Source organism: Chlamydotis macqueenii, chromosome 28, assembly GCF_036417535.1.
Source record: "Chlamydotis macqueenii isolate bChlMac1 chromosome 28, bChlMac1.mat, whole genome shotgun sequence".
NCBI lineage: Eukaryota > Metazoa > Chordata > Aves > Otidiformes > Otididae > Chlamydotis > Chlamydotis macqueenii.
The window spans coordinates 2122768-2146434 of record NC_141583.1 but is presented as its reverse complement, the minus strand read 5'-3'; the positions used below and the strand labels follow the sequence as shown (position 1 = coordinate 2146434).

The 23667-nt window shown below is 65.2% G+C and overlaps 1 protein-coding gene across 3 annotated transcripts; it reads right to left on the bottom strand.

Annotated features, from left to right (window-relative positions):
- Positions 1-221: 221 nt before the first annotated feature.
- CADM3 (cell adhesion molecule 3) lies at positions 222-22651 on the bottom strand. 3 transcript variants are annotated; one of them, XM_086768395.1, is made up of 11 exons: positions 22514-22651; positions 10205-10345; positions 9849-10001; positions 9505-9642; positions 9108-9278; positions 8527-8617; positions 8008-8177; positions 6064-6186; positions 4936-5061; positions 4461-4526; positions 222-4084 (listed from the first exon to the last, which is right to left on the bottom strand). In XM_086768395.1, exons 1-11 carry the CDS (start codon positions 22584-22586, stop codon positions 3966-3968), a joined length of 1371 nt encoding a protein of 456 aa, XP_086624521.1. In that variant the 5' UTR covers positions 22587-22651; the 3' UTR covers positions 222-3965. The 3 variants fall into 3 exon arrangements, with proteins under 3 accessions (XP_086624521.1, XP_086624522.1, XP_086624523.1); XM_086768396.1 differs by lacking the exon at positions 6064-6186; XM_086768397.1 differs by lacking the exons at positions 4461-4526; positions 6064-6186.
- Between the last annotated feature and the right edge of the window lie 1016 nt (positions 22652-23667).

Below are 23667 nucleotides of genomic sequence, written 5' to 3'. Positions count from 1 at the left end.
CGTGGTGGCCCTCATCCCCGAGGGGCTGGGGGAGTGAGTGTGGGGGACAAGGGGTTGATGGAAACTGGTTTGGGGGGCTGCGGGGGGGCAGGAGTCAAGGGTTTGAGGGGCTGTGCGAGGGGCTCGGCTCCCCCTCGCCCCGGGGGGGTCACGGCCACATCGCCTGCCCGGCCCTGGGGGCGTCCGGCGCGCGCGGGCAGAAGCAGAGAGGCGCAGGCAGGGAAGGTGTGTAACCCAGATATATTTATAGGATTATTTTCCAAGATTAGCACAGGATATTAGAAAGGTTATAAAGTCACATCAACGTTCGCTGTCTCCCTTTTATGTACATACAAGAACACAGCACGACACCACAGACCGTCCTCTGCCCCGCTGCCACCCCGCGGCGTCTCCAGAGCCCCCCACAAATATGGCTTTCGTGTCTATTGAGAGTTCAGTGCCGGCCGGGAAGCGGCCGCAGCCCCGTCGAGGCTGGTGAGCGGGAGGGAACCGGCCTGGCTGCAAAGGAGGGCCGCGGGGTCCCGAATCCTCCTCGCTCCCCCAGCGCCGGGCCCTGGCTGCGTCCCGGTTGGGACACGCCACCACGAGTGGCCGTGGTGGCACAGGGTGGACGTGGGGCTGGAGGTCCCTTGCCTGCGTGGCCAAATCAGGACCCTCCGCTCCCGAAGGGGCCAGCGGGGAGGCAGTTGGTGCTCCGGGCTGTCCCAGCCATGCGGTGACAGCGCCTGGCTCTGCCGGGTGCGGGCAGGGAGGGACAGGGGCCCGATGTCCCCTCTCCCCGGTGGCAGCACGTCCCTCGTGTCACTGCCCCATTGCTTCTTCCCTCCCGCGGCGCATCCACCAGTAACACCACGTCCCCTGCCACGTCCCCGTGCCATTGACCACGTCACCCCCGTCAAGGTGCAGCTTCTCACCCCTTCATGCGACCCACGTCACCTCCTGTACTCGTGACACGGGTGTGGACCCCATCACCCCCCCATCACCCCAACACACGGCGTGGTGCGGCTCACGACTGACGCCCGTCGCGCCCCTGCTCACAGCTGCATGCCTGTTCCTGTCACGCACGCGACACGGTGACTCCGTCACCCCTGAAGACACAACATGGGGTGTCCCCCGCCGCGCCCCCGCGCTCCCGAAACGGCATTTCTCACCGCACCCCACACTGAGGACACGGTCTGTTAACGGGGCCGCGGTTTCTCCACTACGCTCACGACACGGCGCGTCCCACCACCCTCCCGCACCACGACGCGTCCCATGGCCCCTCCCGCTCATCCCACGGCACCCCCCTCCTCACACGCGTGACCTGGCACACCCGTCCCTCCTCGCACTTCACGCGGGGTCTCCATCCATCAGCCCGTCCGTCCTTCGCCGACATCCGCCGCAGGTCCCACGCCGACGCCCTGCTCGGTCCTGCCTGCGCCGCACCCCGTCCCGTCCCGCGCAGCATCTCAAAAAGGCCAAATCCTGGCTCCTCTCACCAGGGCAGAGCGGTGACCACCGGCGCCAGCCGCTCTGGAGCGGCGGCGCTGGGGAGAAACCAGCTGCGGCCATGCCCACGAACCTCACCGTCCGACCTCAGCTCCCACCGCCCGTTCCCTAGGGACCGGTTAAGCCCCTTTCCTCCCAGACTCCCAGGCTGGGGCTGTCTTTGGAACCCTCTACAGCGCGTAGACTTCCAGGGAGATAAAACTTGCACACACATCCTTGCGGTTTTATTTGCAGGAATCACGTCTACTCGAGAGTGGGTGTTGAAGATCTTCAGCAAAGCGCCGGGTCGCGCGTTCGCACGCGCTCGGTTTGCGGCGGAGCAGACAGCGGCATCCACATCCACCACGGTCGCATCCCTCACGCCGAGCTGGGAGCCGCCCTTGGCCACCGCGCTCCTCCAGACAGATGGGAAGGGAGGAACAGCACCGAGAAAACCGCCGGTTTTCCTCACCACGCGCAACGAAGGCTTCGCGTCCCTCTCTCTCGAGGCGCTAACGTCCTGCGTGCTCCTGACACGCGGCTCAGCCACAGCGAACCCAGCCATGGAAACCACAAACGCATCACTCGCTCGCACCCCGCGCCTGGCACCCAGCCGTGCCTCCTCTTCCTCAGCCGCTCGGTCCCCGCTTCGCTCTGCAACGCCTTCCCGGCGAGCGTCCTCTCCTCGCGCTCGCGGGGGCCGCGTGCCAGCGACGCTCCCTGCCCCGCCGCACCCGGTGCTCCGTGGTGGAAGACACAAGCTCCTCTGCCTCTAAGAGGACGTTGCCCGCACCGCCGAGGGCTTTTGCTCCTTCCTGGATATTCCACCTCCTCCAGACAACCCGAAATTGAAGGGGGTGCCCAGGGCGGCTCCTGGAAACCGTTTGTGTCCAGACCGGGAGATGCTGGGATCCTGGGAAGCTGGGAAACCTCATCCGAAGGGTGAGGGATGCGGTCTGGCTCCCCAGGGAGCGGGGGGCGTCCTGCAGATGCTGGAGCGCAGCCCCGTCCCGTGGGTGTGCGGTGGGCCGAGCGGACCCGGAAGAGGCTGGGAATGTTTCTTGGATTTGTCTTGGAAGAGGCAGGGAAGCGGCAGGAGGCAGGGCAAGCGTCCCTAAGCCTCCTTGGAGACCCCTGAACTACTGAGACACCAAACTGGGGCATTTCGGCCGCGGCCCTTGGAGCCGAGAGGGAAACGGCCTTTTCCAAGCCCACGTCTGCCCTGGGACGGGGCTGGGGAGCGAAGTGGGACAGGCAGCCCCAAAAAGCAGACCCCTCTCCGCACATCTCCTCGGCCAGAGGAATCCCAGGCCCCAGGTCGCTCTGGGCCGCTCGTGCCGGGGTCTCCAGCTCGGCTCAGCTCCCGCGGTGCCACCAACCGTGTCACCCCCACCTGAAGTCACCCTCGGGGTCCAAATTGGCCCTTCCAGAGGCCCCGGAGCCGGCCCAGCGAGGAGGTGACCGGCAACGGCCGCAGCCCCTCTGGCTCTGCCCGGTGCCCCCAGCGCAGGCGGCCTCCTCCACTGAACATCTCAATAGATGGCTTAAACCGACGTTTCCAATCTGAGAATTTGTAAAGTCGGGGCTTTTTTTAATCTGGATTCACCCCCAAAACCTCTGCCCACCCCCCCCCTCCCGCTGGGGTGGGACCGGGGAGCCGCAGCGCCCGGCAGCTCCCGGTTTCTCCGGGGGTCTCGGCGGTTCCCACCCCTGGAAGCTCACCCCCTTCACACACGTACGGCACGAGGACAGCTCTCCTCTCGAACGCACACTGCTCGACAAGAACCACCAAGGATAAAATCAGGGCGGGGGCCAGGGGTCCCTTCCCTGCTTGACCTCAGCCGCGCACCAAGACCTCGGAGGCAGGCCCGCCGGCGTCCCCTGCTCCCGTCTGGCCCGCCGCGCCCCCCGTCCTGGCTGGGTTGGGGCCGGGGCTGCCACGCGGCAGCCGAGGCCGGGGGAGAGCGATGGGAATGCTCGGCTCTCGGCGGGAGAGCGACAGAGGGCCCGGCCACCCGCCCCGAGCTTGCGCCAGAGCCTGGAGCTGATTTTATCCTTGGATGTCAAAGAAACCAAAATGGAGAGAGAAACAAAGAAAAAAGAGCTACATCGACCCCAGCCCAATGTCCCAACCAAGGGCCCAAAGCAAACAGCAGCCACGAAACCAAAGCAAAGGTCCAAAGGAAGAAGGAAAGTCGCTCACTCGGCAGCCGGTCTGTGTTTGGCGTGAGCACCGGTCGCAGGGATGGAGGTGCAAGCAAGCAAACGGGGCCGGGGCTTTCGCCGTTCGGAGGAGTCACGTTTTGTACAAGTTCAAGACGAAGCATCGTGCCTCAGGCCGGTCGCTCTCTGCTCTCTGTCCTGCCATCCCTCTGTCCGTCCGTCCGTCCGCCCGTGCCGGGCGCGAGAGAAAATCTGTTGGGTTGAGTGGGGTTTGTGGTCTGGTTTCCGTTGCCGTCGGAGTCTGTCGGCTCCATTTCCTCCTCTCTTCGCAGCCCCTAGATGAAATACTCCTTCTTGTCATCGCCGCCGCCCTGGCCGCCCTCTGCGTTGATGATGGCCGTGTCGGCGTCGGGGGCATCGTCCGACCCCTTGGCCTCGTGGGTCAGGTAAGTGCCTGGGTGGGGAGAAAGCCAGCGTCACCGGGGGGGCCCTGCTGGCACCCCGCTCCCACGCAAGCAGGCGGAGGCCGGGCTGCCCCGAGGGCTGGCTGGAAAGCGGAGGTGAGAGGAAAATCCTTCGGGTTTGGCCTGAAATGCAAAAGTCACCGGTTTCCCTGCCTGGGGAGCAAGCCTTGCCCTCGCCTGCGTTTCCAGGGACGTCTCCTGCCCTCCCCCACCGCCTGCCCCTCCCCGCATCCCTGTCCCCCCTCCGAAAACCAGAGGTTTTCTCTGCAAAACTGCAAGGAGGCTCCAGCTGCCCCCGGAGCCGGCACGGAGCGGAGGCGGCACCTCTGCCAGGGTGCGAGGGCAGGGACGGGGGCTCTTACTCACACATCACCTCTGCGGGGTTTTGCCGATGTCTGGATGTGACCGTCGCACCGTGTCTTACGCACACACCTGCCGGGCGGATGAAAATCCAGGGATGGGGAGATGGAAACGGCGGAGGGGAAGGAGGAGGAGGAGGGCGAGGGGCCAGAGGGACGGCGAGGAGCTGGGGTCAGGGACTGGGAGCACCAAGCCGTGAAGGAGCGATGGAGAAACGGGGTGGGAGCTGCCTCCACCTCTCGCTGCCCAGCTCCGAGGACTCACCGTGACATCTCCACGCTGGCGCTGGTGCCAGCAGCCCCCAAACCCAGGAGGGGCTCCGTTGGGTTTCTCCAGACACGGGGCAGGTGACAGGACGGGGAGCTCTATCCCTTCGCCCCACGCTGCCCGCTCGCTGCGGGGACGTAGCCCTGCTCCCCCAGACCCACCGAGGCCGCCCCGACGCAGTGTGGGGGGCTCGGCTCCGCGCCCCTCCCCGTACCTTTGTGTCTGATCAGGTAGTGTCCCAAGACGATGAGGAGACTGAGCAGGAGGAAGACGATGACGGCGACGACCCCGCCGATCACTGCGTGGTAGGTGCCGGAGGTCGAGGGCACCGGGCTGGCGTCTGCCCAGACGGCAAAGGGAGAGAAAACAAGAGAAGGAGACGCTGCAGACCCTGTCGCACGGCAGAGGCTGCTGCTCGTCCCACGGACCCCTCGGTGCCACGGGCGGGAGGCTCGGAGGGCCCGATCCTGCTCGGCTCAGTGCCACCAGATCCTGAGCAGACGAGAGCTGCTGAGGCGGGAGCGAGAAAAGGGAAGGCAGCCGGGGAAGCCAGGGAGGGGAAAGCAGTAGCCACGGGTAAGAAGGCAGCCGAGAGGAGCTGCGATGGGCAAATCCATCCCTGTGCCTGCGCCGTGCCCCAGGCAGCAGCGCCGGCGACGCGCCCTGCGCAGCCCGGGGTTCCTCCACCTCCAGGCACAGCCACGATCCCACCGCCCCAGCCGCCACGGGGGGATTTTTTGCCCCCAAAAGGGAGGCTGAGCGCGCGGCAGAGCCAGGCTTGGCTCACTCTTTCCCTGCAGGAAGGCGGCGCGCGGGCTGGCACGGCCACACTCTGCAGCCCAGGGGGTGACGCGCCCCAAGGAAGGCGGGACCCCAAGGCCAGTCCCAGGTCAGGGATCCCGCGGCAGCCCTGGGACAAATCCTCCTTCCACTCCATTCTCACTGCGCCCCATCAGCGTAAGGGGGGACAGAGCCACGGGAACGTTCAGAGGCGGCGTTTAGACAGGACAGGGTGGGAAAGACACCAGGGGAGGTGACAGACAGAGGGATGACGTCTCACATGGACACGGCCACAAGCCGCTGGGAAGAACTGGATGGAGCATCACGCAGCCCAGGCTCTGGGACCGCGGCTCTCTGCTGCGTACCACCACCCCGACGCGCCGAGGTGGCGGCTGCGGAGTCCACGCACGTCAACAAGCAGCTGCCTGGGGACCGGAGCCTGGCTGGGACGTGGCAAGGGTGTCCCTGACCCAGGGCTGGGCCACCGTCCTCCTGCGGAGCTTCTCCCGCCGGGCCGGGGAGCAGCGGGTCCGTAAAGAGAGAGAAAAGGAGCTTACGGTACCTTGGATGGGAGCTGGAGTGAAGGATGAAGCGGTGGCCATGGAAGCATGAGAGATGGGCTGGGAAGGGCCCGGCGGAGGGGCTGGAGTGGAGTGAACGTGTGGGGTGGGGAGCTGGGAAAGATCTGGGGAGGACGACAAAAACACAGGGACACGAATCAACCCCGGGAGGCGCTGGCGAGGCACCACAGGGTCCAGCGGAGGGGACCCCGGCTCCCCCCAGCCTAACGGGACCCCTTCTCAGCAGCTCCTTCCTTGGCCGGGGGTCCCGCTCCTCTTCCTCCTGCCAACCGTCCTCTGGGGCACGTCGCTGTGGACACCTTCCCCATCTCCTACCCCGGGGGGGCTGACAAGGGGACCCCAGCACAGATGTGGAGCTCCTCTGCGGGGGCTGTGAAACCAAGGAGCTGAGGGACACTGCTGGATGGTGTCAGGCACGCTGGGGGCTGCTGTCAGCTCGGGGACGGACGCTGAGCACCCCGGATGCTGTTGTCAGCCCAGGGATGGATGCTGAGCACCCTGGGATGGATGCTGAGCACCCTGGATGCTGCCGTGAGCCCAGGGATGGATGCTGAGTACCCTGGGATGGATGCTGAGCACCCTGGACGCTGCTGTGAGCCCAGGGATGGATGCTGAGTACCCTGGGATGGATGCTGAGCACCCTGGATGCTGCCGTGAGCCCAGGGATGGATGCTGAGTGCCCAGGGATGGATGCTGAGTACCCTGGGATGGATGCTGAGCACCCTGGGGGCTGCTGCGCTCCCGGACGGGCGCAGAGGGCTCCGGGTGCTCCCGTGTGCTGACAGCCGGGCTCAGAAACCAGCTCAGGACCCCGCACCCAGGGGGGACAGACACAAGGGGTGACAAAGGGACGACTGCACAGGGTTGGGGATTTGGGGGCTCAGCCTGGGCAGGAAGAGGAGAGGGGGACAGGGTGCCCGAGGTGCCACTGCTGCCATGCGCTCCCTCTACCCACAGCCGCAGCGGAGGGGAAGGGTGCTGAAGGCGCTCCAATCAGGAGGAGAGGGAAAGGCGACGGGAAAGGGAAGAGCTGTGGGAGCGCTGGAAGATGGAAAGTCCAAGGCTAGGAGAGAGGAGAGAGATGGCAAGAGATTGAGCAGAAGAGGAGGAGAATCCCAAATCCAAGGCCAAAAACGCAGAGAAACAGGCTCCTGCCACCCAACACAGGAAAGCTGCCAGGCAAGGAGCTGGGTGCCGAGCACAGGACGGCGGCAGCACCGCCACCAGCTGGGGACGGGCTGGGCGGGAGAAGGGCTGGCAGCCCCACACAGCACATCGCCGCGCGACACGCAGACACAGCAGGGCACGACGACAGCGAACACGGCGTCAGAGCACAGCCGCGGCAGGGGGACGCGGTGGGTGCTGCCCCTTCCCGCGCGAGGACGGGTGTCAGGGGGTAACACGCTCCGGGAACGCGGGACGCAGCGGAAGGCGGCGGCCCCAGCGGCTCACGGCAAGGCGCCGGGCCCACCTCCAGAAGGTTGGGACAAGGCTGCCAGGGCACCTCGCGGTCTGGAGGGGTCAGTGCCGTCCGGAAATCCTCTTTGGCTCGTGGCAGACACACGCAGAGGCTTCCTGCCCGCCACAGGCTCAGGAGCACCAGCCTCTCCTCCCGTCCCAGAGCCCTGCCCGCAGTTCCCCATCACCCCCTCTCCCACTCCCCACCGAGTGGGGACCGAGCTGAGCCTGGGCCATGCTGCGTCCCTGCCCCGACCCCCTCGGCCCCAGGCAGCAGCCCCGCACGGGACGGGGAAGGACAGCAGGGCTGGAGGAGCCGGGGAAGCAGCGCTCTGCATGCTCACAACCCCCCCGTGCCGCAGAGCCCCCCTCCCCGGGGAGATGCGGTCGGGATGGAGGCGGCTGCGCCAACCAGTAGCTGCTGGGAGAAGCTGGGTGATGCTGGGCGCCCCGCGGCCCCCGCTTACCGCTGACGTCGAGGTTGTACTTGGCCACCACGCTGCCCATGGAGCTGGTGGCCGTGCAAACGTAGGTGCCGCTGTCGCTCTTGTTGAGGAAGGGGAAGATGAGGACGCTGTCGGAGCTCAGCTGCAGCGGCGTGTCGCTGCCCTCCTTCTCCCACAGGAACTCCTGGGGGCTGCGGAGCGGGACGGCTGTGAGGCACCGCGCCCGCCCCAGCACCCCGGGTGGGACGGGGCAGAGCGCAGTCCCTAACTGGGCAGCGGAGGGGGCGACGAAGGTGTGGGAGCATTCAAGCCGGAGGGAAACATCCCATTTAGAGACGAACTGGGACGGATCTGCTGCTCCAGGGAGAGGACGGGGGCTTTGCCTGGAGTGCCTCACCCTACCCAGCATCAATCCACACCAGTATGCAGCCCTCAGCCCACACTGGGCTAGCTGCGATGCCCCACCCGAGCCCTGGGGAGGGCTATGGGGCAGTTTTGGGAGCCCGGCAGTGGGAGGAAGGCGAGAAGGAGGGTTCTTACATGGGGTTGCCCTGCCCGTCGCACTGCAGCTGGAGTTTCTCGCCCTCCCGTGGGTACTGGGGATACGGCTCAATCTTCGCTGTCGGCTTGTCTGAAAAAAGGAGGAGACACAGCTGGGTGACAGCTCGTCCCTGCCCCACGCGGCGCAGGGGCCTGCCGGCACCCCAAAACCCCGCCCCAGCTCTGTGTGTGCAGCGGGGTGAGGGTGGGCACCCTGGGGGTGCACAGCGCAGCTCCCACGTCCCTCACCCCGTCATCGCAGGGGACAAGGGGGACTGGGACAGGCAGGACACGGGAGATGGCACGGGCAGGTAGCAGGGGAGGGCACAGCCAGGTGTCAGGGCGATGGGGACAGGGACAGGCAAGGAAAACCACGGGAGGGGAAGCGTCACTGCCCAGCGCCCCTACGTGCGACAGGACCACTGCCGGTCTCCACGCATGCGTAATGGCTGTATCTACGTGTAAATGTATTTATGTGTGCGGTATCTGCTGAACCGTGGCGACGCCGAGGCCTCCTCCACCTCTCCCATCCCTCCACAGCCCCGTCCCCCTTCCCCCCATGGCCCCGTCCCACCACATACAGTGGACCTGCAGCTTCTGCGTGGTGGATCTCTCCGAGTTCTGCAGGGACTCGTGGTCCACGGTGCAGGTCACCTCAGCTTCGTTGTCCTCCTTGGTGACGCGGAACTCCACCCGGCTGCTGACGGTGAAGGTCTTTCCGTTGGGGTCCTCCACCACCTCAGTGCCCTCATCTGTGGCAACACAGGACCATCAGAGCTGACGGACCCACCATCCAAGTGGTGGCACGAGGCTGACGTGCGTTGAGCTGGTGACACCCCTGTCCCCTTCCCTTTGGTGGCAGTAATGTAGGACATCAGGGTGGTCCAGCACATCTGCAACCCCTGGTCCCCACCCCTCCATGGCGGTCCCCAGCCACCCTTGTCCCCCAGGACAGAGCCCCACTGCTTGGGCACCCACCCTTCAACTCCTTGTTGCCCTTCTTCCACCGCAGCTGGGCCGCGGGCTTGCTGCCAGAGGACCGACAGGTCAGCCGGGCTATCTTCTCCTCATCGATGGGCTGCTCGTGGCCGAAGATCTGGGGTTTCTGGGGGATTCCTGGTGGAGGAGGAGGAGGCGAGAATTACAACAGTTTATTAACCGTGCGCGTGCTGCCGCTCGGAGACACGCCAACAAACACAGCAAGGAGGAGGTCATGGCTAGGGATGCAGGAGTAGCAGAGATGAACGGCTGGACGGACAGCATCTTGCAGCAGAAAGCCGGAGATCGGGAGCAGGTCGGGGCGGTGGCCGCCGGCGGCTTACCCAGCACGGTGACCAGAGCCTTCGCGGTCCGCACGGGCATCGTGAAGATGGAGCAGGTGTATTCCCCCTCGTCCGACAGCACCACGTCGCTGATGCTGATGGTCAGCTCGTTGGGGGTGGACCTCTCCAGCTGGATCCTGTTATCTCGCAGGGCTGGGGACAGCAGGGTGACAGGCTCAGCACCACCACGCCCCTCCGCTAGCTTGTATTTTGCCTGGTGGTATCGCCGCAGATGGGCAGCAGGACGGACCACCACCCTCTGGGGCACAACCGGCCCTGGTCCGCTTCCCTCTGCCCCACCACCGCTCCGGTCCTGGGGCTGGCTCCTCCCCCACCACCAGTTCCCCCGCATGTACCTCGTTTCTCCCCGAAGTAGAGGGTCTGCTGGGCAGGGTTGGACCACTGCAGCGAGGAGTCATCGGGATCCTCCACCTGGCACTTGAGGACCACTGTACCGCCGGCCACCACGGTCTCGTCCGACGTCGTGGGCTGGCTCTCTGGAACGCAGACGGGAGAGGTTAGCGGGGCGTCAGACGTGCAGGAGCAACACTGAGTGACCAGCGGAAGGGCAAGAGGAACACCGTGGTGTCCCAAAAACCCCATGGAGAAGTAGAGCTCCAGAGCTGGGCTGAACACAGTTTGCTTGGGACAAACATTTTGTTCCAGCTGACGTCGAGCGCTGGACAGACAGGGGTAGGGGGACCAGGTCACCCTGGGTGGCAGCACAGAGGGGCACGGGTAAGAGGATGGGTGCTGCCCAGGGTCTGGCTGGATCCAGGGAGACCACCAGTACAAGCGTATGTCCGTGTACGTGTGTTATCCGGGAGCACGTAAAGCCCTCTGAGCACGGATGCGTGCATCTGAGCACTGGAGTGGAGCCTTTCCGCACGCCCTGGGGACAATGGGGACCTGCTCGTGGGCACGCGTTGGCCCAGGTCCCACCGGGACTCCGCTCCCCAGCAGGCAACGGCCCCGCTACAGCTCCAGAAGCAAGGACCAGCAGCCAGGATCCGTCCTGCTGCCCTAACCGCCGGCACCCGCTGGGACAGCGGCTCCCGGGATGCCGCTGTCCCTGGGCGGTAGCTCCACGTCAACCCGCACGCAGACATCAGCGCGGGGCCTGGCTCCGAGCACGGCTGATCCAGGCAGCCGGTGCCCGCCGGGCGCGAGCGGATCCAGGCAGGAGCAGCAGGAGAGCCTGGCGCTGGCACGGACACCAGCTAAAGGCGCCGGGATCTGCTCCACCGCCAACAAGCCGGGGCCAACGCCCGCCGTGCCTCTGCGCCGAGGATGCTCCGTCGGCCGTCTCCAACCCTGCCTCCAGCATCCACAGTTGACCGAGCGTGGCCGCGGAGCGCAGGCAGCGGCCCGCTCTCCATGTCATTCCTTAAGGGGATTTTCGCTCGCTCGCGCTGCTCCTGGACCACGCGTGTCCCTTCCCAGACCGCGATTCCTCAGCTAAGACTCGTACTTCGCTTCCTTCAGGCTCCGCGCGGCCCAAGGGCAGAGAAGAGCAGCAACAGGATCAGATAAACCTCTGCCTGCCCCAAGGACAGCTATTTTGGGAAAGCCGACGTGCCAGTGAGCCGAGCCGTGCAGGGAGAAGCGGGGACAATGCCGGCTCTCCCAGCCCGGGGGCCGCACACCCTCCTCGCCCAGCTGGATCCACAGGGAGAAGAGGGAGGAACACGGATGCTGCTGCCGTTTGCACTGGGCTCGCTGGCCGGACACGGGGCTTCACAAAGCGTCGTCTTCTCTCTCAGCCCAAGTTACGTTTAGGCTGGGACTTGGCCTCGGGACCCCCAAGTGATCCCGCCTGTGTCCCCACGCAATCCTGGTTTTCACCCATAGTATTTTGCTGCCTGGGAGAAGCCCCGGTTATCAGAAGGAGAGGGGTAGAAGCAGCATTGGCTGAATTTCCCCATTTTCCACTCAGAACGGCTCACGTTGCAAGTCCCCAAAGCTATCGCAGGGAGCAGGGAAGAGGTTTTGGAGGAGAGCAGGAAGACGAGGCCGTTGGGCTTCCCAGGGACCGCTTGGCTCCTGCTAAACTCCAGGAAAGCACCCGAATCCCTCCCTGCCCGCTCCCCGCAGCCATGATTACCAGAGATGCACCAAATTCAAACTAAAAAATAAAAATACTCCCAGGTATTCCTGCCTGCTTGGCTGAGGAGCCTCTGTTCACCTCTCCTTCCCGGCAGACACTTCCAGACAGCGACCGAGCCTTCCCGGGGGGAATGCGTCCCTGGGGTCGGCAGCTCGGCCACGGCTCGGGCCCACGGCTCTCCATCCGCTCCTCCCGGCTGGGGACGATCCGTCCGCCGGCTTGTTTTAATTTGGTTAACGATGCCTTTGGTAACGAGGAGATTAGGCCGTTGCAAGCCGCCGTTGTCCAAACTCAAAACCGCTCCGGATGCAATTGAGGACAGGGTCTAAAACCCACACAGGACAGGCCCGATCTCTTAATTAACACAATTACCATCACGCGGTAACGCTTCGTTAAGACACTAGGTGTGGGGAGAGGTCGATCAGAGGAAGGAGCAGGGGCCAGGCGATGCCCCCCGGACTCCCACGCTGGGCGACACGCACCAAATCTCCCGTTTGGCCTTGGTGACAGCCTCCCCTCCTCCACCAAAATGGGTCTCCGCCCCTCTCCGTCTCTCCCACCCGCGGGTGGGTGCCAATGGCTCACGCGGGGCAGGGGGACACGGGCCCCAGCGGCAGAGCCCCTTCCGACACGACCTAGATAGCGGGCTCGCCTCCGCGCCGCGCGCCCGACAGCTTGGAGGAACAGATGGGCACGGCCGGGCCGCTGCGCCAGCGCGGCTCCGCTTAATTAAAAACCGCCGCGGCCACAACCTGCCGGCCCTGACAGAACAGGGCCAGAGCCACCGCCGGAGCTGCCGCGGGGCCAGCGGAGGAGGGGGTGGCAGGACCCCAAGGAGAAGCAGGTCCCACAGCGGGGGGACCGCTGCGACCGCAGCCCGTGAGGAGCAAGGCACAGCCTGCCCACTCCTCATCGCTCTGCAGCCTCGCCGCCAAGACCCTCTCTGGCAGGGGGGCACAAGGGGACGGTGGCACACGGAGGAGGAAGATGCATCGCACGCCTTGAACCGCTCCTAAATCCAATGGGCACAAGCCGGTGCGTCCTCCCGGACAGATCCTGGGGGGTCCCGAGGAAGACGAAGCACAGCAAAGGCCGTCCTACGTCGGCCCCGCTGAGGAAGCGGGCACCCATCGTGCGGGGGTCCCGGTCCCCCGGGAGGGTGAGGAGGCACAAAGTGGGAGCAGAGAGAGGATGCTCTGGAAAGCTTTCCGCTGTTCCTGGCACACCGGCAAAAACAGCCCCCATGAGCCCGGGGACAGGTGCCGGACACTCGGGAAGCATCCGCCCTCGCTGCGCCAGCGAGCGCGGCCAGCGCGGAGCCGCTGCCACCTGACAGCCGGGGCTGGCGCTGTGCCCTCGCTCTCCCTCCGCGACAACGCGCGATGGCCAAAGCAGCCCCCGAGGTTGCCCCGTGGCTGGGGTCTGCGGGCTTGGCACGGCGGTAAAGGAGGCGAGCGCACAGCCCCGGGGACGCCAGCGCCGCTCCGCAGGGATGAGGCGAGGCAGGAGCACGCGGCGTTGGATGCCAGCCTCCCCGGCCACGGGAGCCCCCGCCACCACGCCGCAACGGGGTAAAAAGCGATCTTGCAGACGGCAAGGCAGCAGCGAGGTCTCCTGGCAGGCAGAGGACCTGGCTGTCCCCTCCGTGGGACCCACCGCGGGCAGGGACGCTGAACTGGGGCTCAGTTACCGCCTCAGACCCGGGGACAGGCAGAGGAACTTCATTCACCCCACAAAAACCACAGCAAAGCTTCGCCAGGCCCCCTGCTCCTGGCCAAGAGCCGCTGCCCGCGTTCGTTTCGGATCCAGTACCTCAAGGGGGCCTACAGGAAAGATGGGGAGAGGCTGTTCAGCAGGGCCTGTTGCGACAGGACAAGGGGTCATGGTTTTAAAATAGAGGGGGGTAGATTTAGATTGGACATTAGGAAAAAATTGTTTACAATGCGAGTTGTAGAACACTGGAACAGGTTGCCCGGAGAGGTGATGGAGGCCCCATCCCTGGAATCGTTCCAGGCCAGGTTGGATGAGGCTCTGAGCAACCTGGTCTGGTTGGGGATGTCCCTGCTTCTTGCAGGGGGGTTGGACTGGATGGGCTTTGAAGGTCCCTTCCAACCCTAACCATTCTATGATTCTATCCCAGGAGATGCCATGCGTTCCTCCTTCCAGGAGCCGTTTCACCGCAGTGTCCTCAGGGATGCCTGGGCCCAGCAGCCTTCCCGGTGCGTCTGAAGGACGCCCCGCCGCCCACGCCAACATCAGCAGGGCAGAGCGACCGCCGAGGCCGGCCAAAAACTGGAGGCTCTTCCAGTACCAACCCTGGTCAGCTGCCGGGATGCTCTCCTGGGCACGTCCGCCCTGCCTCCAGCCTGCGGAACCATTTTGGAAGCAGCCCCAGAGGACAACACCCACTGCTCCGATCCCTCAAACACCTCCACTCCGCAGCCGTGACCTAAGAGACAACACTTGTCATCGTCCCCATCCTTCTCTATTTAGCCCCGTTCCATCGTCGTGAAGATCCAATTCATCTCTGTTGACACAGACACTTCGAGGGGAGCGATCTCCTCTCCGGGGACCGAATTTCAATAATTCACTCGCAGCCACGGCCTGCAGAGCTCCATTTCCAGCCACAGCCCCGGCCGAGGTGGCAGATTGGAACTCGGTGGATCGCGAAGCCAGCCCAGCGGGCTCCGACATCTGCCGCGCAAGCGGACTTGAGCGGCGTGCGAATCCGGAGCCCGGGATGCCCACAGCCCCACTTCCAGGCGGCTCCTCGCTGGCAGCTGACTTGCTCCAGATTTTGTTAGAGTGGGAAAGCTGCTCTGGTGTCGGTGCATCTGCTGCGTGCCGCCCCACGCTCCTCTTCCCTGCGTGCCCACCTGGGGAAGCCAGCCTCTCCGGCGTGCTCGGGCCCTCCAAGAGAGGACGTATCCCTCCGGGAGCCACGGGGCAAGGGGCGCTCCTGCAACATCTCCAGGAGCAGCTCCTTCTCCAGCCCCGTGGCTTCAGACACCTCTCGTGGCTGCGAGGCTTTACAGAGGCTGTGGCACCCACACGTTTTGTGAAGTTTCCCAGGTTTTCCTCACCCTCACAGGGACAAATCCATCCAGCATCCCCCTTCGCACCCTCCGGCCCCTCCATCTCCCACCCTCGTCCCTCCAGCCCACAACAGCCATCTCTGACCCATCCTTCCCACAGAGCAAGGGATTGGACCTCAGGGTGATGAAGGACCATCGCAGTACAACAAACGCTCCCTGGAAGTGGAAAATGAGGGTGGTGGGACACACCAGCTGGGGTCACCCAGCGAGGTGATGGATGCCCCATCCCTGGAAACATCCCAGGCCGGGATGCTGGGACAGCGCTCTGAGCAACCTGATCTGGTTGCCTTCAAGCATGGTCCATGTGAAAAACCCCCAACTCCCCCTCTAAACACCAAGTTCTGCATTTTATTCCTCTGAAAGCAGACACAGACACGAGCATTCTCCAGGAAAGGGCAAAGCACGAGGACCCAGCTTGTTACAGCTGCTCTTTACCCTGGCCCTTCGCTGGGGCTCTCCCAAAACCTCACCAGCAACTTTGGTCACAGTCTTGCTGACCCCGGCGATGCTTTCCAGCAGCCCCGAGCTCTCCGTGGGCAAAAGCAGCGGGGCCGGGGGTCCGAGGGGTGCCGACACTCTGCCCTGAGCATCGCCAGCAAATTGCAGAGCTGCGTCCTTATGCCAGCACGGGGAGGACACGGTCGCCTCCCTGACAGACCCTGCCTGAGGGTACGGCGCAAGCCGCCCGCGACGCCTGACCGAGGTTCAGCAACCAAAAATTAGCAATCAATCAGCAGCCGAGGAAGAGGAGCAGCTGGAGAGAGCGCCTTGGCTGGGATGCTCTCACAGTGCGGGATGCCCTCCTCCTCCTCCTCCTCTTCTTCCTTCTCCAGCCCCGGCCAGCTGCTTTTAGAGCTCGTGTGCCTTCAGGTACGTCCTCGCCGCACACCTTCCTCCGCCGCCGCATCTCAGAGCGGAGCCAAAAGGAACCACCAGACTCTGCTTTCCGCCCTCTCCAAGCACGTAGCTCCAGCATCCAGTGCTCTTCCAGTCGCCCCAGGGCTGGACGAGTCCCTGGGGATGGGAGCAGGGTGGTCAGTGGGAGCCGGGGAACGCCCCTGTGATGGCAGCGGCAGCTCCCGCCCGCAGCTTTGGCAGCCGCGCCGACGCGAGTGCCGCTGGCGGCTCCGCTCAGTCGTGTTTGCACATTCACACCGGTCTGGTGGCCAATTAATTCAGCAAAAAGGCAGTGGCATCGGCGGGGAATCCCAGTGCCAGGCACGGCCACTGCCTCCTTCCGAGGCCGCCGGCGACCCCACGGCCGAGAGGATCGGTGGCCACCCCGATCCACCGGCCAAAACCCAACGCTGCAGCCCGGCTGGGGAGAGCAGAGACCCCAGCTCCGCTGCACGCACGGGCACATCCTTGGGGGAGGCAGGACAGAGATGGGGCGGGGGGGAAACTCCATTCTGGGCCACCACAAATCATCCAAATGCCACGACAGCCCCCCCCAGTGTCAGAGCTTTCCCAGAGCCCCCCAGAAAGGGACCCATTCCCTTGCGAATGAGCATCAAGCTCACCCAGAGCCTCCCATCCGAGGTCTCCCTCCCGCTCCGGGCAGCGGAGCCAGGCAGGGTGACCCCTCCTCCAGGTTTGACAGCAAACAGCCAATAATGACTTATTTTTTTTTCTTTTTGAGTATGTTTTTTAGCTCCTACCCTCAGGCCAATCTCCAACATGACTGTTGCCAAGGGAACGAGCGCTTTGCTTCGACAGTTCTGTTTTAAGGATCTCCCCGCCTGCCCGGTGAGGTGTCACAGAAATCGGACGCCCCGGTTCAGCGCTTGTCGCTTCGCGGGCGTCTCAACGCTGGCAGTGGAGCTCTGCCCGAGCCGGCAGGAGAAATCATCGCTCCCAACTGTCCGGGGATTAAACACACAAGGTTGTGTAACAGGACATTGAACAGAAAGAAGAATAATTTCAAAATATTAAAATACAGGTTCAATCCTGCTGGTCCTTCAGGTGACGGTGGTGATGCTCCGCCGTGCTCAGCTGCAGCAGGGAGTCCCCGCATCCCAGCGGATGCCCAGGGAGGAGGAAACGCTCTCTCCGCTTCGGTGGCAGCCCACCAGGTCAGCTCCGTTGTTGCACGCTCTGACCCTTTTGGAGATGAAGTCCCCAGCGTCACAGGGAGAGGGGAAAAAAAGCCAGGAAACAAAGCTGGGGAGATGCGAAGAGGCAGAACAGAGCCCCCCAGGGACGTGCCAGGATGCTGAGCCGGTACCGTGCTCGTTTGCTCAGGGTGGAGGTGTTTAAGGACAAGCCAAGAGCGCGCGGCGAAGGCAGAAGCACCGTCGGCAGCGTGCCCCACCGCCGGGCCCACGGCTTCCACCACGCCGGACTGGGAGGAGAGCAGAGCGCTGCCCTCCAGCGCATCCCAGCGAGGAGTTGCTGCCCTGGGCAGCACCGGCACAAACACATCCCACCCCTGGAAAACAGGTCCTCAGGGCACACGGGCTCCCAACAAACCCCATCTTCTGGCACAAATCAGCCCTCCAGACTCAGAAAGCCAGCCCGGCTCCCGTGCAGCAGGTAGCCCAGGAGGCCGGCTGCTCTCCGCACCGCTGGCCGCTCAGCGCAGAAGCATCAGAGCTCGCCTTCCCTGGAAACCACGGCCTGAAAGCAGCCACAAAAGCACTACTCCGGGAAAAGCCAACGCTCCGCACAAGGCTCGCCGCTAAACGCGCCGTCTGAAGTGCTGTCAGGGGAGGAAGAGCATCTGCAGATGGCGCAGAGCCTGGAGCATCGCCCAAGGACGGGGCAGGGCCCCTCGAGCAGCCCCCTGAGGCAACAAGGGGAGAAGCTGGCAGCTCTGCCGCTCCACAGCCACCGGCAAACTCCAGGGTCACCCGGAAAGATGCTGCCATCTGGCTCGGCAGCGAGCGTCGCCGCCCTCCAGCGCATCCCAGTGACACCAGGGAGCCTCCGCAAGCCTGGAGCCGTGGGGAGCTGCAGCATCCGACGCCCGGCCGCGCGCGCACGCCAGTCCCTGCGCCCTCGGCCCCTGTTACAGCGGCGGCAGAGCGTGACGCCAGGCAGGTGACTGGAATGGGTAAGCGGATTCCTTGCCCAGCCCTCATCGCGCAGGTCGGCTCCTCCGCCGTTTACTGATGGCTCGGGTTCGGTAGCCTTGTCTGGGTTAGCGCTTCTTGCGTCAAGGGCTGCCCAAAAACACGACGCGTAGCGTTACCGCGGCCAACTCTTGCTTGGCTCCTGTCCTTGCCCTCCCCAAAGCCAGCACCACCCTGTCCCTCCGCCACGGCAACCTCAACAGCCCTGGGTGGAAGCTGGAGCTGGTTCAGAGCGCGATGGAGAGGGCGGCCTCGTCCCCCAGAGGAGCCGGGGCAGCAGGGATATCACCTGCACCTCACCGCACGACAAAGGCTCTGCTGCTGCTGCATCACGTCACGGCTGCGGGTGACTGGCCGAGAGCAGAGGGGAGAAAACCAGACCAGATGGTTCAAGCTGAGCTGACCCACTAATTCGGAGAGGGAGGATCAGACACATCTGACTACGTGGGTGTTACAGCGCTGGTGTCGCCGCCAAGGTCCCGCGGAGCCACTGAAGAGCCAAGCAACGAGGAGGTGACTCCATCCGTGCAGACGCGGCGTCGGAGAACCTGCAGGGCCAAGCCGTGGCCCGCATGGAAAAGGAGCCCAGAGAGCAGCTCGGATGGAGACACCATGCCAAACACCAGCACGGGGAGCAGAACGCTCCTCAGAAGGCGTCTGCAGGAGCAGACCACGCTGTGCAGTGGCTCCAACGCAGCAAACGCCTGGGACCCAGGAGAACGAGCCCACCAAGCTCTGAGCCCACCACAAAGGCACCTCAGCCACCGGTTCCCACCCTGCGCCACCGCCTCCCTCACACCGCTCACCTCCTGCGAGGACGTGAACGGCCACGCGACGCCCCGGATCAGGGACCACGGCGCCACGCTCCCAGCAAACACCTCAGCGTGGCAGACCACGCCAAAACCTGAGGCGCTGGCGGGACAGCGGCAAAATCCCTGTCCCGCGGCAGCGGTGCCAGCGCGTCCCCTCACCGTCTGGGTATGCAGCGGGGCAGCTCTGCAGCGCTTGATCCTGGGCATTGTCTTAAAATCCAGCGTTGCCTGTTGAGCCTAACGCGTTGTGCCAGATAGCTGAGCGGTGGCTTTCACGCTTGCGGAGGGATGCTCTCCTCCGGCTGATGTGCTGATCCCCGCTCCCTAACAGCTCTCTTCCCCCAGGCAGCTGCTCAGAGTCACCCAAAATCAGGCCGCCCAGGTACGGAGCTCCCTCTCCTCACGCCAGCGCACCACCGTCTCAGAGATGTCATCGTCTCCTCTACTCTGGTGCCAAGGACTTGTGCTGGCACAGAGACTCGTAGCACACGGCGAGCCCTGGCGACACGCGAGAACGGGGCATTTGCGCACACGAGTTGGGTAAAACACCTCCAAAAGCAGCCATCAGAGGAGCACCCCAGCCTCAGACAACTCCTAGGCTTCCACCATCCCACTTCTGCACGCCAAGGCTCCCTCGCACGCAGCCTCCTGCAGTCTGGCTGAGGACCAGCGCCGAGGTCTCCACAAAGCTTCTCCTGAGGGGGCAGGACTACAGGACCTGCGGCTGTCATCTGCTCCGTGGCTAGAGATGGTTAAGAGCCTTGTGGGAGTCCCAACTTCTCTCCAAGCCCCATGCTCCTAGCAGTAGACATCATTCCTGCACAGGCAGGGCGGGAAGGATTACAGAAAGGACACCAGGAAGAAGCACAGGGCATTTCCCCAAGACAGTGAAAGCTTCTCCTGTGTGGTCTGGCTGAACAGAAACCTCCACCAGCCGCCTTCCAGGAAGGGGATGGTCTCCTGAACCTGCCTCTCCGCAAATGCCAGGCAGGGAGCTCATCTCCCCCGGCTTCAGACATCAAGATGGTCTCCAGGCTCTCCTTGGCCAAAAAGGAGCCACCTAACCAGCCTCAGCATCTCCAGGAGGAGACAGAGCAGCCCTGGCCCTTCTATGTGGCATCTACACCCTGTCAGGCAGACCCAGCTCTACGACTCTCAATGTTGAGGCTTCTCCCAGCAAGAGAAACACACACACAAAAAAAAAAAAGAGTGGAGCAGCTCTGGTACAGTGGGAGGTAACGGGACGCAAGACCTGAAGCTCAGCTCCTCGCCGCAGGATGGTGGTGCTCCTCGCGCTGCATGCCAAGGGACGCTCGGAGCCCGCGACACCAGCGCCACGGGACGACGAGGGGAAAAACAGCCCCGAGAAGTCTGGGTTTGGCACGTTGGGGCTTCCCATGGGACAACAGAGGGCACTGTTCAAACAAAGGGGTTACACAACTCCCGAGTGGAATAACTCCGCGGGGGAATAATCCTCGCAGCGAGGACAACCACGCATCCAGCCCAAACACTCCGAAATCTGCCGACAGCAGCACAACACCGGCCAAGCTCACAAACACGGCCCCAGCGCGAACCATCGGCGCTCCCAGCGCGCAGGCGGCTCCGAGGGGCTCCGCGGGGCCCTGCCGCGGTTGTAGCTTTGAAATCCAGAGCGCTGGCGGAGCGAGCGTTTCGCCAAGGAGAGGAGAGGGCTGCTCTACACCCCTGCCCCGCGAAGGCGCTCTCCCGCGCTGGGAGCAGACGGCTGAGGGGCGCTGACCGCTAAGAAATGCCGACAGCTTCTTTTCAAGCGTCTTCCAGCCGCCCATCTCCTCTGCTCCCAAAGGCTTTTTTGAGGGTCTGCCGTGTCAGACGACGGAGACCCGGCGGCGGATGGCCAGGGGCTGGGCCGCAGCGGCAGGCCAGCCCTGGAAGAAGAAAATCTTGCAGTGTCATCATCCAGGCTGCGTCCTGCCCCTCGGACCACACGCAATTTCGGGTCACAGCCACCCTCCTCACGCAAGCGCCGGCCAGGACGCTCTCCTCCGCACCCTCTCCGACCCACGGGCTGAGCATCGCCAGGCCGTCCCCGCGCCGTGGGACTGAGCATCACCCACATCCAAAGTGACTCTTCTGGGCTCACGTAGGAGGATCGTGGCCATAACCAAAATAAATCCCGAGATTCGTGGATGGGAACGCAGCCACCAACCCACGCCAGCCCCCAGAGCGGCTCTGCCTGTGACAGGAAAGGGACGGGCCACGGGGGAGGCAGCGGGTGGGAGGCTTGCTCCTCGCTCCGGCTGCCCGAGCCGCAGGCTGGTGGGTTCAGACCCCTTACCCTTGAGACGTTTGAACCCAGGGCCGTACTCACACCAGAATCACCTCCCTGCTTCCGACGAGCCACGGGGGCAAGGCCTCGGATGGCGATTGGAACCCCCCCCCAAAAAAAAATGTGCAGACCAGGGGTAGAGGCCAGGCCCCGAACAGCCGCGGCATCTCCCTGTCACCTGCTTCCGATCCAAACACACCCACAGCAGCGATTTTATCGCCACCGGCGACTCCCGACGCGGCAAACGCAGCCGCCGGCAGCCCGCCAAGGGATCACCGGCCCCCGAGCAGCGAGCGTGGGGACTCTGCGGTGGAAGGGTTACGGAAAACAAGGCGCTGCCATTGAGGAGTCCTTCCCAAAATCACGTTTGCTTGGTGGCACTTCATCACCCGCGGCGGGGGAGCATCCTTTGTCTCGAGGGTCGATGCTCCAGCGGAACCCCGCATACCGACACAGCGGACGGACCGACGCCGGGATGCCACCAGACAACCGGGCATCGGTGGGATCCTGGTGGGATGGATGGGGAGCAGCCCCCCTTGCCCGCACCCACCGCTCCAGGGACCCCTGCTCTGCCGGCGGGGGGGCGGGAACCGGGGACCCGCTCCATCCCGGGGAAGGGTCCCCCACGCACCCCCCGGGGGTCCATCCCCCACCCGCTGGGGTGCCTGCATCCCCCCACGGGGTCACCGCCGACCCCCGCCACCCCCCCCCGAGGGGGTGGGGGGCGGCTCTGCCCCACCGGGGAGTCTCCATCCCCCACGGGCAGCGCCGGGAGGGGCCGAGCTCCGCCGCCGCCGCCCGCCGGGGCCTGTCTGGAACCTTCCGCCGCCCCGGCCCCGCCCCGGGCGGTACGCGCCGATGGTGGGGCGGGGGGGGGGGCGACGGGGGGGGACACACGGCGGGCAGCACCGGCGCCGCCGTGACCTTGAGCCCCTCCTGTCGCCCGGGACCCGCGGCAACCGCAGCCGAGCGGGTGGGTCCCGAGGGGAGGGCAGGGCCGGGGCGGGGCGGCGGGGCGGGCGGCACCTGTCGGGGCCCCGCCGCGCCTGACCCACATAACGGGGCGCGGCCCCGCCGCCTCCCGCACCTGTCGCTCGCGCGCAGCCGGTGTCCCCCTCCCCCGCAACCCCCGCGCGCGCGACCGGGACACCCCCGACCGCAGGAGGGGACGGGCGCGCCCCGCCGCGAGGGGCTGAGCGATGGCGTGGGGGCGGACGCGACACACGGACGGACACACGCTCGCCCGGTACCGGTGCCGGTACCGCCACTCACCGTCACGGGAGAGGTTTCCCCGGACGGCGCCGAAGCAGGCGAGGAGCAGCAGGAGGAGGCCGAGGGGCAGCATGGTGGCGGTGGTGGCGGCGGGTGCCCGCGGCGAACCGAGCCGCAGCGCGGAGGCGGCGGCACCGGTCGCGGCGCCGCTCTCCGGACTGGAGCCGCCGGTGCGGCAGCGGCGGGGATTAAATAGAGCGCGAGGAAGAGACCATTCGTGCCGCGGCGGCGGGGGGGGCAAGGGGGGGGCCGCGCCGATGCCGCCCCCCTCGGTCCTTGTGTAAACATGCCCGCTCCGGCCGCCTGCTTTCCCCCCCCCCCCCCCCCCCCGCGATGGTGCGCTCCACACGCGCGGCTCCCCGCGGGAGGCGGCTGGGCGCGGGCTGCTGCCGGCGGCGGGCGGGGGGTGTCCCGGTGGCGGCCGTGGTCCCGGTGCCCCCAGGCCCCGCTCCCAGCCCCGTGCCTCGCCCGGCCCCGAGAGGCGTCCCCCAGTCCCCCCCTTCCCCACCAAGAGCGGTCAGCCCCGGGGCTCGGCGGGGCTCCCGTCAGGGCCCGGGTCCGGGCCTGGCCCCGCCGACCGGGGCAGCCGCTGTGCCCCAGCGGTTCTGCCCCAGCCGCGGGGGGAGCGCAGCCACCCCGGACGGTGTCCCCTGGCTCTCCAGGTGGGTGTGGGGCCGGTGGTCTGGGGGGTGCGTGGGAGAGCCCTGTCTGAGGGGCCCGCCGTGGGCCGTGGGAGGCAGGGGTGCCCGCTCTCTGGGGTGGTCGGCCCTGCTCGGTCCGGGATCGCTCTGTGCCATGTCCTTGGCACATGGAATCATGGAATCTTTTAAGGCTGGAAGAGACCTCCAAGATCATCAAGTCCAACCCAACACCACCGTGCCCACTAAACCGTGTCCTGGCGCACCACGTCCACACGTTCCTTGAACACCTCCGGGGATGGTGACTCCACCGCCGCCCTGGGCAGCCTGCTCCAGCCTAAACCTCCCCTGCCGCAGCTTGAGGCCATTTCCTCTTGTCCTACCACCAGTTATTTGGGAGAAGAGACCAACACCTGCCTCCCTACACCCTCCTTTCAGGAGCAATGAGGTCTCCCCTCAGCCTCCTCTTCTCCAGACTAAACAACCCCAGTTTCCTCAGCCGCTCCTCATAATTCT